Source organism: Musa acuminata, chromosome BXJ1-6, assembly GCF_036884655.1.
Source record: "Musa acuminata AAA Group cultivar baxijiao chromosome BXJ1-6, Cavendish_Baxijiao_AAA, whole genome shotgun sequence".
In the NCBI taxonomy this organism is placed as follows: Eukaryota; Viridiplantae; Streptophyta; class Magnoliopsida; order Zingiberales; family Musaceae; genus Musa; species Musa acuminata.
In genome coordinates, this window is record NC_088332.1 from 4,313,401 (window position 1) to 4,325,648 (window position 12,248).

Consider the following 12,248-nt stretch of genomic DNA (forward strand, 5'->3'; position numbering starts at 1 on the left):
TCCTTCAAAAGTTTTTTCATCAAAAATTTCACTTGTTTTTTTACCCATTTTAAACTGTTACAATATTTTTATTTGACTCGTTTTTTATGTTTTTCAATAGTATTTACAATATTCTATTGATATACTAAAAACACTATAAACATCATTGAAAGACATTATAAGTAGCATCATATCATGTATCTCTGTTAGTTATTGTTCATAGATCATAACAATATTATATTTTTATTGCTTATGATTAGTTTGGCTGAGATTAAGAGTATATTTAGATCGATTTTATAGTGTTTTTGTTGTGGTGGCCAAAACACCATAAAAAACATTATAACAGATCAAAATACTATAATATACAAAAAAAAAAATTTGAAGAATAATTTTAATATTTTAAATCAGATATACTATTCGAAAACAAATGAAATAAAAAATATCGATTAGAAAATATTTAAAATATATAAGTATTTATGCCAATGCTAATGGAAGGTGATGCGGAAGGTGATGCCTTGGATGTCGCTTCTGCTCCTGTTCGTGAGAAGAGGGGAAGTCATGCGGTAGCTATAACGCCCGTCTTAAACCTGTCGCTTCCCTGCTTGAGCCGAAGAGTTCTCGGGGAAGTTTGCCTAAGCGGGTCTTCTTCCGACGGGACTCGGATCCTCTCAGCTCGGAGAGATTGTTAGACATTGGCATGAGAGGAGACACGGGCTAAGAATAGGAATGCCAAGATTGCAGGATGATCAACAAGTGACATGTTTTCCAAGGGGCATCAGAGAGGTGAGTGGATTAGCAATGGGCATACGCCACATCTATTTTGACCCGATGAAACTAAGATTGGAGACTGTAGGAGAAAAAATTGAAAGAAATGCTAGGATAAATATGGAATTTCTAGTGGTACACTGCAATCTTTCTAGGAATGAGAAAGAAATTTATGTGATTTTAATACTTGGTGGAAAAACTAAACGAGGACAAACCTTGATGACTAGGGTTTGAGTCACGGGAATAGTCTATTTGTTTATGAAAATATAACCTTTCCCAGCAATCTGAGGAGATCACATAAAACCGACATTGTTGCTGATGAGAAGGCTGTGAATGATCTTTTAATGAAGATAGGGGTAGAAACATGGAGATTATCTTGATGTCCATCACTGTTTTACAGAAGAATAAGATATAAATGCTTGTCTTATTCAATTTATCAGTAGTTGATACCAAACAATGCTTCACACAATATGATTTTGGAAGAAAGAATCACGATTTATATATTAGAACTCAACTTTTGGATCAGTATGGCAAAGACAAAATACAGGAGTACATTGAATTCTATATGTTGAAAGCAATCTTCTCCGACTTCTGCTCACCACATTACTTAATAAAAGCATAGCTTTTTCTTCTTAGCTCACCAGAATGGATTCTGCAGTTGAAGGAAACAATTAAGTATGTTAAGAAACACAGTATTAAGCACAGTGTTCTACATGTTTTAGGATGTTTTAGATGTTCATTTTTGCATATTATGCTATCTTGTAATTTTGATATGAATTTGTTTGGCTCTCTTCTTGTAGAATTACAAGCTTTTATATTCAGTCTAAACTGTCTTTTGATTCCACCCTGCATAAAAAACTTAAGGAAGAAGAAGAAGAAGAAGAAGAAGAAGAAGAAGAAGAAGAATCTGATTCAAAACATGGACAAGTAGTAACTCACCATCTTGTTCTTCTTCTTCTTCTTCTTCTCAAGATAAGCTACAAATTCTTCCTGCCTTGCTAGAGATTCCTCCAGAGCCTGCAAAACATCAGAAAAGTAGAAGCCTCAGATAGTTGTATTGTTCTTTCTATATTTTTGGGACATTTTTCATCACAAAAGGAGCCTCTTTTGTCCTATTCTCTGATCACACAAGGATTAGTAGATGGGAAAGATTGCAGTGCTTAGGTTCTTCAAATAGATTTAGTACTTGTTATTTGTATGCTTGATACTTTTCAGGCTCTCTTACCTTCTTTGTTGCTGCAAGCTCCTCCTCCAAAGCATCCACACGCTTCACAGCGGCATTCAGTATCTCTTCCTTCTCAGCCGGCAACTCTACAGGCTTCGCACTGAGTTCAGCCACCTTCTCTTCAAGCTCACTGAGGCGCTTCACGACACCAGAGAACTCAGCAGCTGAGATGGCCGGTGCAGACTGCTCGCTCTGTTGCATTTGGCCTTTAAGCATCGTGCCGGCCAACTCAAGAGACCTCGCGTAGTCGATATCTGCATTAGACATCTTCTTTGGCACGGTGTTGCCTCCTACGCGGATCATGGTGACAAGTCCCATGACAAAGGCCATAACTCCAGCCAACACATGGTTGCTGACTCCATCTGGTCCTCTGTAGATTTCAGATAGATTGTAGGCACCTGCAGTGAAAGGTGGATCATTGGAAGCTCATCAGTGGAAATCTCAACAGTTCCAATGTGTAATCGGCTAAGGATGATGATGATATGGACCTTTGGACATGGCAAACTTTTGACTAAGCATTTGCTTCTTCCAGGTTGCATCCATAGCCTTGTCCACAATTGGAATCAGATCATTATATGAGTAGGTTGGGAATTCCTTGAGTGCAGCCTCGACGTCCAAATTCTTCTGGAAAGGTATTAGTGTTAGAAATGATAAGATCAATAGCAACTGCAAGTCTGATTCACTTGGAACTTTGAATCCTTTTGTGTTCCTGAAATTTCAGATACTGAATTCTTGATGAGTTCAGTAATATCATGGAGTTCTACTTTTGCTTAACAGATGTATCAGGAAGAAGTTCCAGTCAGTATCTCTGGCTCAATCCACAAAGGGAAAATATTACTTCTGTTCCAAGTTGATTCATTTGATGAAGATTAATTTAGTTTTTGTGGTGCTAATCAACAACTAAAGATTACCTCAGCTTCTGTATTGTTGACTTCTTCATGAAGAGGTGACAATTGTGGGTGCTCAATCTGACTCCTTGACATCTTGGGAGAAGCAGAGGACATTTCATCAGCAGCAAAGGCAGATGGCCCTCGGAAAGACTCGTGCCTCTTCATGTTGGGGAAATTTTTTTGTCAGTGATCAGAAACATGAAGCTCCAATGAACATTAACACAGGAAGAAATGGTGATTAATTATCACCTTTGAATACACAATGTCATCCTCAGAAATGGTCTTCTCCTCAACTGCAGGAGTCATTTGTTGCCTTCCACATTGTCCCATACCACTCTGAACCATCTGTGTATGCCGTGAATTCATCGAAATCGTGCTTAAAATGTTAATGCAATTGTTTTGAGCATACAATTAGTGCAAAAACGGAGGAGAAGAAAACCTCACCTTTAAGATCTCAGGGTCCTTCCATGGGCCCTTGTCTGATCGAAGACAACCTCCTTCACAGTTGCAGGTGCCACCAAGGAACTCCGGCAACTCACTTGTAAATCCCAAAAGAATTATGATCAAACACAACTATTTCTCAAAAGCTTGCAGTAAGATTTGTTCATCATCTATTGGAAGATACCTGGCATCAATCACTTCAAGCAGCTTGCTCTGGTACTTGTTTCCAAGAACCTGAGGGGAGTTCTCATCAGATATCTAAGTTCTTGTACTGAATGCAATCCATGGTATCTATCAACAGCTTACATGGATTTTCGCGGTGGTCTTTGGGTCAAGGAAGGACTTGACAGTGTTCCAAAGCAGTCTGAATCCCTGTCCTGCATTGACGATGAACATGCGGCACAAAGTCTGCAGTTGGGGAAAGAATCACACCTCATGATCACTTGAAATGCCATCAGTACAGTAAGTAAATGTGTTGCATATATACCTCAGGATAATTGTCACCATCAATCTTTTGAATCCTGCTAATTAGCTCCCTTGCAGTTTTGTTGAATTGTTTCATTCCCTGTCATCAAAAGCCATTCCATACACATTCTGATTCGTGAACATCACCGGAGGAGGATAGGATCTGAGAAGGGAAAACAAGGCATCTGATGCATACCACTCCTTGCACATCAATGATGGTCGTGCTCTGGTCGATGTGCCGTTTTGCTGCAATCGAACAGGCAGGAAACTTGACGACGAAGGTCCTCTCAAACTCCTTCACATGGTATTTGACGTAGCGATCCATGTTTGTGACCTGCATCATCTTGTTGGCATCAACTAGGCCTAATCTCTCGATGTACACAGGCCGGCCTTCCTTATCGACTCCATGGTGGCCTTGCGGGTAGTATTCCAAGACTTCCCCGAGTTCCTTGAAATCAAAATCCTAGTAGGAGGAGAACGTATCAGAGCTACAATCTTATGAGTTGAAGCCGGTAGAACAGTCAATAAAAGGAGGAGTTACATCCAAAATTGTGTCAGCTCCAAATTCCTTCCTCCATTGGAGCATATCAGTCCACATTTGCTTTGTCTTCTCAATGTCAAATTTCCTGGCCTTGAGAAATCTGCACCACAGAGACGCCACACTGAGTATCCATTGCTCCATGGATTTGAGCTGTGAAGTCAAGAGTAATGTGTCCAAGTGAAGAGGAAAACCTGAGCATTGTATGGTAATCATCATGCCTAGAAGGTAGCATCTCCTCCAGAATAAGAATCTGACGGAAGGCATCAACAGCCTGCATCTCCTCGGCATCACGCACGTCCTCGATGGAGACAGACATGACTTTGCTGCTCCTTCTTCCTCTTCTGTTCAAAGAATTCCTGTACTTTGTGGAGGCATTCATTGCCTTCTTCGTTAGAGACTCGATCTTATTTCTCCTCTCATCCTCGGAGTTCTCGACATCTATGTTACATAATTGAGATCATTAAAAGAAATCTTGGTTATAGATTTCTGTGGGTTGAGTGCATGACAAATTCTACATGTCAGAGGAAGTGTTGCTTTATATGCCTCGCTGACAATCATGAACAAAATGGAATCGAACATACAAATGGAAGAGAAGCAAAAAGATCTCATCTTGACATACCATGTTTTTGTAGATGGTCCAGAGGTCCGGACATGACTTCAGCCATGTTGACCTTTTTGTCTGGACCTGGTAATTGACAGAAAACTGGTCAAGTGTCCAGCATTAGCAACCACAAGTCATAAGAAGAAGAAGAAGAAGAAGAAGAAGAAGAAGAAGAAGAAGAAGAAGAAGAAGAATCTAAATAGCAAAAGTAGGAACTCCAAGCCCTAATTGACTTCCATCCAAAAACACAACGATTAGATCTTTGCCACTGCATCCAAGTGACAACCAGAAAAGCAATGGACCAACAGGAGAGGAGAGGACAGGACAAGGAAACAGGAGAAGCAGCTTGATTACCTCCAATGACCCGTATGTCGATGACAGGGAGAGGGAGAGATGGGGGAGTTTAAATGACGCTGGGATCGCTGCCGAGGTGGCGGGTTGGGTGGCGAGCGATGCACGACGAGAACGAGCGGGAGAGAGGAAGACTTGCACTTCCTTTGACTTTTTATTCCCCTTTCTTTTAGCCGTTGACTTAGTCTATGTTTGACTTTGTGCATGTCCGAGTGCCGAGGGGGAAGACGAGGATGGCCGGAATGCACGCCTCAAAGTTTGATAGTATCTTTAAATAGCTTCGGTGAGTCATTTAACACATTATTTATTAGCCATTGGAAATTAAGACATACTTGTTCCTGTTTCATATATATATATATATATCCTATTCACTTATCTTATGTTAATGGTTCAAATCCACATCCTATAAACATTACATCTAAAATATGAATATAATAATAATAATAATAATAATGCATGAGGTTCAAAAAATTCATCTTATAAATTTTTAATATTATGATGATACTATACCACTGTACCCATTCTCATTTACTTGAAATTAAGGGTTTGAAAATTGATGATGACATATTATATTAGGGTTGACTCAGATTGAGAGTTTCAAACATCATATTATATTTTTTCCTTAAAAAAATAAAACAAATTCTAATGTTAAATAAGATTGAGGGGGGAAGATTTTGAAGCCCTTATGGTGATAATTCTGTCCCCCTCTCCCAGAATACAAATCAAGCACTAAGGAAGAAAGATTAGGCTGCACTTGTAATTTCTCTTTGGTGATCCTCCTCCTCTTTGCATCATTCAATGGCAACAGAGTTGGTAGCTGCAACTACAAAGAACTCCATCTCTTTGTATTGTCTCTCTATCTTATTCTCAAGCACAACATATATTTTATCCAAAAACATATATATATTATGAATCATAATAAAAAAATTTAAAATATTTGTTCAGATTTTCTTAACATAAGCAGTTAGATGCTCGACTATAAAGGGGATCTGTTCTAGAGTGATGAAATTTTTTTTTCTGTTCTTTCTACACCGTATATTCTAATTATAGATTTTTTTAGCTCACATAGGTATCACTCTAATATGATATGTTAATATGAGTCATAATAAAAAAAATATTTAAAATATTTGTTGAGTCAAAGAATATTTTCTTAAAGCAAGTGGTTATGATTTTTGGGGTTAATTATAGATTGCCTCCTATAGTTAACTGCCTCTAATATTTCGGTCTCTATATTTTAAAAAATTATATGGTATCCTTATAGTTATAAAAGTAAAACATATATATATATATTTATTTATTTATTTACTCTAACGATATTAATTTTACCAATAAAAAATAAAAAAATAAAAAAATAAAGGATAAAACGATAATTTTAACGTTTAGTAACGGACTAGGTGATGGCGAATGACAACATCACTTGTGTCGGTGGTGGTGGACGATGGCATTATTGGCCTCGATGTCAATGTAATTGCCTAGCCGCCTTCGACGATGATAAGGTCTGCTCTCACCGTGACACCACCCACGTCAGCATCATCGCCTCTATGCTCCCAGAAGGAATGAAAGGTCGAGTCCTCGAGATATGTTGTTGACTCAACACTTGTGTCTCGTTCTAGGCTCCACTTACGCACCAATATAGCCCACCTCATCTTTGCCCAACACCCTCATCCCCCTAGCGGTAACCGGCGTGAGGACGACAACAAAAAGAAGACTCAACAATGAAAATGATTAGGACACTCTTGGAAGGCTTCTCCTCAATCTTATTTACCCGAAACGCAGTATCGGCCTTTTCACCTCTTTGCATCTGCATCGGTGCCAATATAGATATAGTGCCGATGTAGATGTAGAGCAACTAAAGGGTCAATGCTACACTTATGGTAGATAAGACTGCGGAGCCACCTTCCGAGAGTCTCTCATTCATCGCCTTTGCCGGGTCTCCTTCTCGTCGTCATCCTTGTGCCAGTTGTAACTAGGGGGATCATGGCATAGGGTAGAGACGAGGTTGGTCATGCCGATGCATAAGCGGAGCCTAGAAGAACGCATAAGCGTTAGGCTGATGGTATGTCTCAAGGACTCACATTTTATTTCTCTTGGGGGCCAAAGAGACAACAATACTAGCGTGAGCAATGCGCTCCTCGTTGAGGTGGGTGGTGTCGTGATGAGAGCGAACTTTATTGTCATCAAAAGAGTAAGATAACTACGTCGACGTCGACACTAGCACTGTCCACCACCATCGAGTCCGTCATTGAACGTCAAAATTACCTAGCAACTGCATCGACATCGACACTAGCACTGTCCGCCACCGCCGAGTCTGTCATCAAATGTTAAAATTATCTTTTTACTTTTTATTTTACGTAAAAAAATAAGGATAAAATAATTATTTCTGGTGGTTTGGGGTACCGTATGAGAATTTTTTTAAAATAGGGTAAAAAATTTTAAAACTTACGGATTTGTTTATTCGAAAATGTACCCTTTTTATAATTATTTTAATTACTTTTATTTTTAGACCCTCACACGCAAACACACACAACGCCAAAGCCAGCGGCCGTTCACTCTATCCCACGATTCCCATTCCGGCGACGCCTTTCTTCTGCCTCCAATCTCGCCGGTGGATCCTCTTCTCCCCCCCTCGCCGGTTGCCTTCCATTCCGTTGTCCAAGGATCTCTCATCACGCTGCCTCGTTTGGCACTGAATCGCGGGGGATCCCTACGGTCTTTGTAGGTGAGTTCCCATTCCCATCCGGATCCATATCTGACCATTCATTCGGATCTTTTTCGTTTTAGATCTGAACTCTGGATGGAGTTCTTGAAGGAAGATTGTGTTATCTTCTTTTACTTTTTCTTTTGGGTTAACAGTTCATCTAATCTATGGAGGGAAGTTTTGGCGACGAAGGAGCAGCGGCGTCGGTGCCGCTGGCGAAATGGAGAAGCGATTTTTCTAGGGTTTTCCAGCACTACTTGGATAGATCTTCTCCCCACACCGTCGGCCGATGGCTCGGAACCACGGCGGTGGCGCTCATCTACTCTCTGCGCGTCTACTTCGTCCAGGGCTTCTACATTGTGACCTACGGGCTCGGGATCTATCTGCTGAATCTCTTGATTGGGTTCCTCTCGCCGATGGTGGATCCGGAACTGGAGGCGTCGGATGGGCTTTCGCTGCCGACGAGGGGATCTGATGAGTTCAAACCCTTCATTCGCCGTCTTCCTGAGTTCAAGTTCTGGTAACCCGAAATACCTTTCTCGATCTCAAATTCTTGAGTACATTTGTGTTTTATAGGGTATTTTCATCATATTCATTGTCTCTTCATCTAATCCTATGGTAATCGGCTTATAATCTCTTTTGTCATCATTTTCTATTTTCTGAAATTTTTCTGTGATTTAATGTTTGTTTGCAATCATGTATGTCCATCAACAAAGCCTGTCTTCAGTCTTCTTCTCTATCTATGACTCTCGGTTAACTTAGACAACCGGAGCTGTGTAGTCATGTTAGTTTAGCTCTAGTATCAATCAGGGTCCAAAGGCTTGTTGAAGAAGATGTTGTGTTGCCTATTGCAATCTGAAAATTAGATACTATTATTCTCTTGAGAGCCCTTTATTTTTTGTCCTGGTGCTCAAAGTGTTGTTACATTGAGGTGCATCTTTTCTTATGGTTTGTCCTGCTACTGCAAGGTATAAGTTGTTATGTTAAAAGAAAAAGGCAGTTTGATATGTCTAGCCATTGTGACTTCTCAATTAGCTCTTTGTTGCCTTCAAATTGATCCATCTTGTGACCGTTTAATTTACTTCTTGATATCGTGCATTTTCCTTTGTATGGCATTATTGATCCTTTCTACTCCTAATCTAAATGAAAATCAAGCCTCGTATTGCATAATCCAAAACCTATGTTCAAGATTATGTTTTATGGTTCAAGTATCGGGAATGGTGCTAAGAACTTTTTCTTTATTACGCTGATTGCTCTGATGATGTTTTATTGCTTTTCCTTCTTCTCCCCTTGTATGTTCTGAATTCCTGGAAAATTTCTGGTCATCATTTCAATGCAACTCAACTCACTGTAGTGACTTTAAGGCTTTCACTGGAGTTTAAAGTTTAATTGTCATGCTGGCCAACTGACCTCATAATTTGTAACAATAGATAGATGCAGTAAGTAACTAATCAAATCAATCAGGTGGTTACAAAATCTTGAACTATTTTGGGCCTCATAACCCAATGTCAATTTGGGCCTAATGCCCAATCTTCAAACTGACCTCATATGTAACTTTTCAAAGTATTCATGTGGACCAAATAAGAATCAATACTCTTGTCATTTCTTTCAAGCTTCAATTCAGTGGCTCCTTAAACTTTGTTAGCCATGAATTACAAAGCCATTTAAAATCTCCACTGGAATGGTTGCTACGATAAGAAGGATGCATCATGACTTTCGTTTTGGTTACCATCAGATTGGCGAGATGCAAGGATGTGGGGCACGATTGACAATCCCAATAGTTTGGTATCGGGAAATGAGGAATGGATAAGGAGAAATATGACTAGTCTATGATGGATTTGAATAAAGCATTTTAAGCACATTGGCAACCCACTCAGTACAATTCATTTAGCCTATTTGGTTGCTCAAGTCAATACAAATGCTGTTAGAGGACACTTTCAACCTACTCTATGGGGGTCCCCATGTGTATAGATAAGGGCTTTCATATGCATGCTGAGATGGGGTGTCATCCTGGTATAGTCCCTGTTCAAGTTAAAGGATGATTTTTGTTGTATCAAGTGTTCCCGCTAGAATATCAATGATTTAGGCAATGAACATTCTAATACTCCGCATAGGAAGGAGGGATGGGCCACTACATATTGGTTAAATGGTCTATGGTAAACTACTTATTATCATGTTTTCTGGGTCATGTTGGCATGGCTATGCCAGAATATATTGTTTGGCAGGTTGCTTAGCTTATACTTAAAGCAACAAGTGAAATGTTCTAAATCTTAATCTTGCAGGCCATAAAAAGTTGGTTATCAATGTGTATATTATGACGATGAGTCTGTCAACTGAATTTTATGGTTGAGCAGTGTTTTTTAGATAACAGGTTGCATTGATGTTACTGTGACAGTCCTTGGCATTGGTAACCATGCTGAGTTCCGGGTGGCTCTCTTTTCGAGGATAGGGATCTCCAGTAAGCCAGTACTCGAATTATTACTTCTTTACTAATCTTCATTTCTCACAAATCCAAATCCAATAGAAGCTTTTAGTACTTTTTCTTATCATACGGAAGCATGGAAAGTAGAGGAGGCTTTAACAGAGTGGAAGGAATGGTAGATTTGACACTAGCAACCGGTAATCTCAATTTCTTTTATTTTTAAAATGTGTTTCCCCTGTTTGTCCTCTTTTTAGGTCCTTTTATCACTGTTTTCAGTGGCAGATGATGGCAACTGCATTCTTATAAGTTAAGCTTGGTCTGGAATTGACTTTGTTATATCTTTCAAAGAAAGCAGGTTACCATTATCATGGCCATAACATATTTATTAGCTTAGACTTCCTGACTGTTATATGGAACTAAATCCAATTATTTTTGTCAGAAATCCATGCTAATTGTCTCAGTGACTAAGTTCCAGTTGCAACAAAGAAGTATCTTTTATGAGCCATTTGGTTCAGATTTAATGGACTAAGCCTGAGCACATTCACACTTTAACTTAAAACACATGAAGTGTGGATCCTAACTTAAAACAAACACAATCTGGTTTCTAAATTTTGTATTTTACCAGACAGTATTTCTGGCCATATGATTTCCATCTTGCACGCTAAGAATACAATTATACAAACATGCATGTGCAGATGGGAAGCTGTGGAGAAAAAATAAAGATTGTTATTTGCAGACTTTATATACATGTTTCTCCTCGTATTTTGATCCGTGCGACTACTTTGGAGGTTGACCTTCCTATTTGGTCCTAAAGATTCTGTTGCTAAAAGGTTTTTGTTATATCTATCTAGTAGGGCAATTTGAACTTAATTGAATTTTCCTTCCTTTTTGCAGGTACTCCATAACAAAAGCTTTGTGTGTGGCTTTTGTGATGACTTTCTTATCTGTATTTGATGTCCCTGTCTTTTGGCCCATTCTTCTGTGTTATTGGATCGTCCTTTTTGTCCTAACCATGAAGCGACAAATCGTACATATGATAAAGTACAAGTATGTTCCATTCAACACAGGGAAGCAGGTGAGTGATTTAGCATACCATCCTCTGACACAACACAATTTCTTTGCTGTTCTTATTATTTGTTTTTGCAATATGCCATATCAAACTCAGCAACGAACTCCTGTGTCATAGTAGTATACAGCACAATTTCTTCACTGTTCTTATTAATTGTTTTTGCGATATGCATATCAATATTTTAAAATGGTACGGATGGGAGGATCATTAGTAAGCTCAGCAAAGAACCTGTGTTATAGTAGTTAGAATGCCAATTGCAGCCTAGCTTGATCTTTTGTATACTTGGGACTACTGACGGCTTGGATAAACATTATATTAAATTCATTCTATTTATGTTAGCCAAAATGTCAGATGAATTTGATTCTTCATTCGTTTTATTACCTGATTATATTTCCATTTAAACTTATTTGTCTCTCATACAGAGATACGGTGGGAAAAAGGGTCCTGGAAGCAGTAGTACATCCAAGGATTGATCTCCGTTTAGGACAGAAGGGATACACCTATTTTTCTGTCATCTAGACTGATGTTAAATATACCTCCTTTTTTTCCTCTTTAGAATCTGGAGTACAATATTATACATGTTAGGATGAATTTTCTCAAGTAATGTGACCCTTTCCTCTTCCATTTGATCTGATTAGTGTGCTGCAAGATTGCATGCTACTGTTGCATAATTGCATGTGCATCCTAATAAGCCCCCTTGCTAATAATGAAAGAGCCTCGGCTGCCAATGCAAGGTTGCATCGGCCATATATATCTCTGCTCTTCGTTTTGGCCTTAATATCCGCTAATCTGTATTTTTTC

The 12,248-nt window shown here is 39.0% G+C and overlaps 2 protein-coding genes and 1 long non-coding RNA gene across 4 annotated transcripts; 2 read left to right on the plus strand and 1 right to left on the minus strand.

Annotated features, from left to right (window-relative positions):
- The first annotated feature begins 492 nt into the window (after nt 1–492).
- On the plus strand, nt 493–4,789 carry LOC135675716 (uncharacterized). 2 transcript variants are annotated; one of them, XR_010513976.1, is made up of 4 exons: nt 493–762; nt 1,960–3,762; nt 3,844–4,069; nt 4,150–4,789. It is a non-coding gene; the product is annotated as an uncharacterized LOC135675716 (long non-coding RNA). The 2 variants fall into 2 exon arrangements; XR_010513977.1 differs by having other exon boundaries at nt 1,988–3,762.
- Nucleotides 1,189–5,334, minus strand: LOC103986845 (phosphatidylinositol/phosphatidylcholine transfer protein SFH12). The gene is made up of 15 exons (XM_009404960.3): nt 5,262–5,334; nt 4,926–4,991; nt 4,498–4,744; nt 4,307–4,406; nt 3,962–4,228; nt 3,788–3,865; nt 3,607–3,708; nt 3,485–3,534; nt 3,304–3,397; nt 3,109–3,204; nt 2,881–3,018; nt 2,458–2,593; nt 1,970–2,367; nt 1,684–1,761; nt 1,189–1,396 (listed from the first exon to the last, which is right to left on the minus strand). Exons 2-15 carry the CDS (start codon nt 4,969–4,971, stop codon nt 1,382–1,384), a joined length of 1,845 nt encoding a protein of 614 aa, XP_009403235.2. The 5' UTR covers nt 4,972–4,991; nt 5,262–5,334; the 3' UTR covers nt 1,189–1,381.
- Nucleotides 5,335–7,774: 2,440 nt separating this feature from the next.
- On the plus strand, nt 7,775–12,076 carry LOC135675718 (protein RER1B-like). Its single transcript, XM_065186160.1, has 4 exons — nt 7,775–7,977; nt 8,112–8,476; nt 11,273–11,453; nt 11,870–12,076. The coding sequence occupies exons 2-4, from the start codon at nt 8,124–8,126 to the stop codon at nt 11,918–11,920; spliced, it is 585 nt and encodes a 194-aa protein (XP_065042232.1). The 5' UTR covers nt 7,775–7,977; nt 8,112–8,123; the 3' UTR covers nt 11,921–12,076.
- Nucleotides 12,077–12,248: the final 172 nt, after the last annotated feature.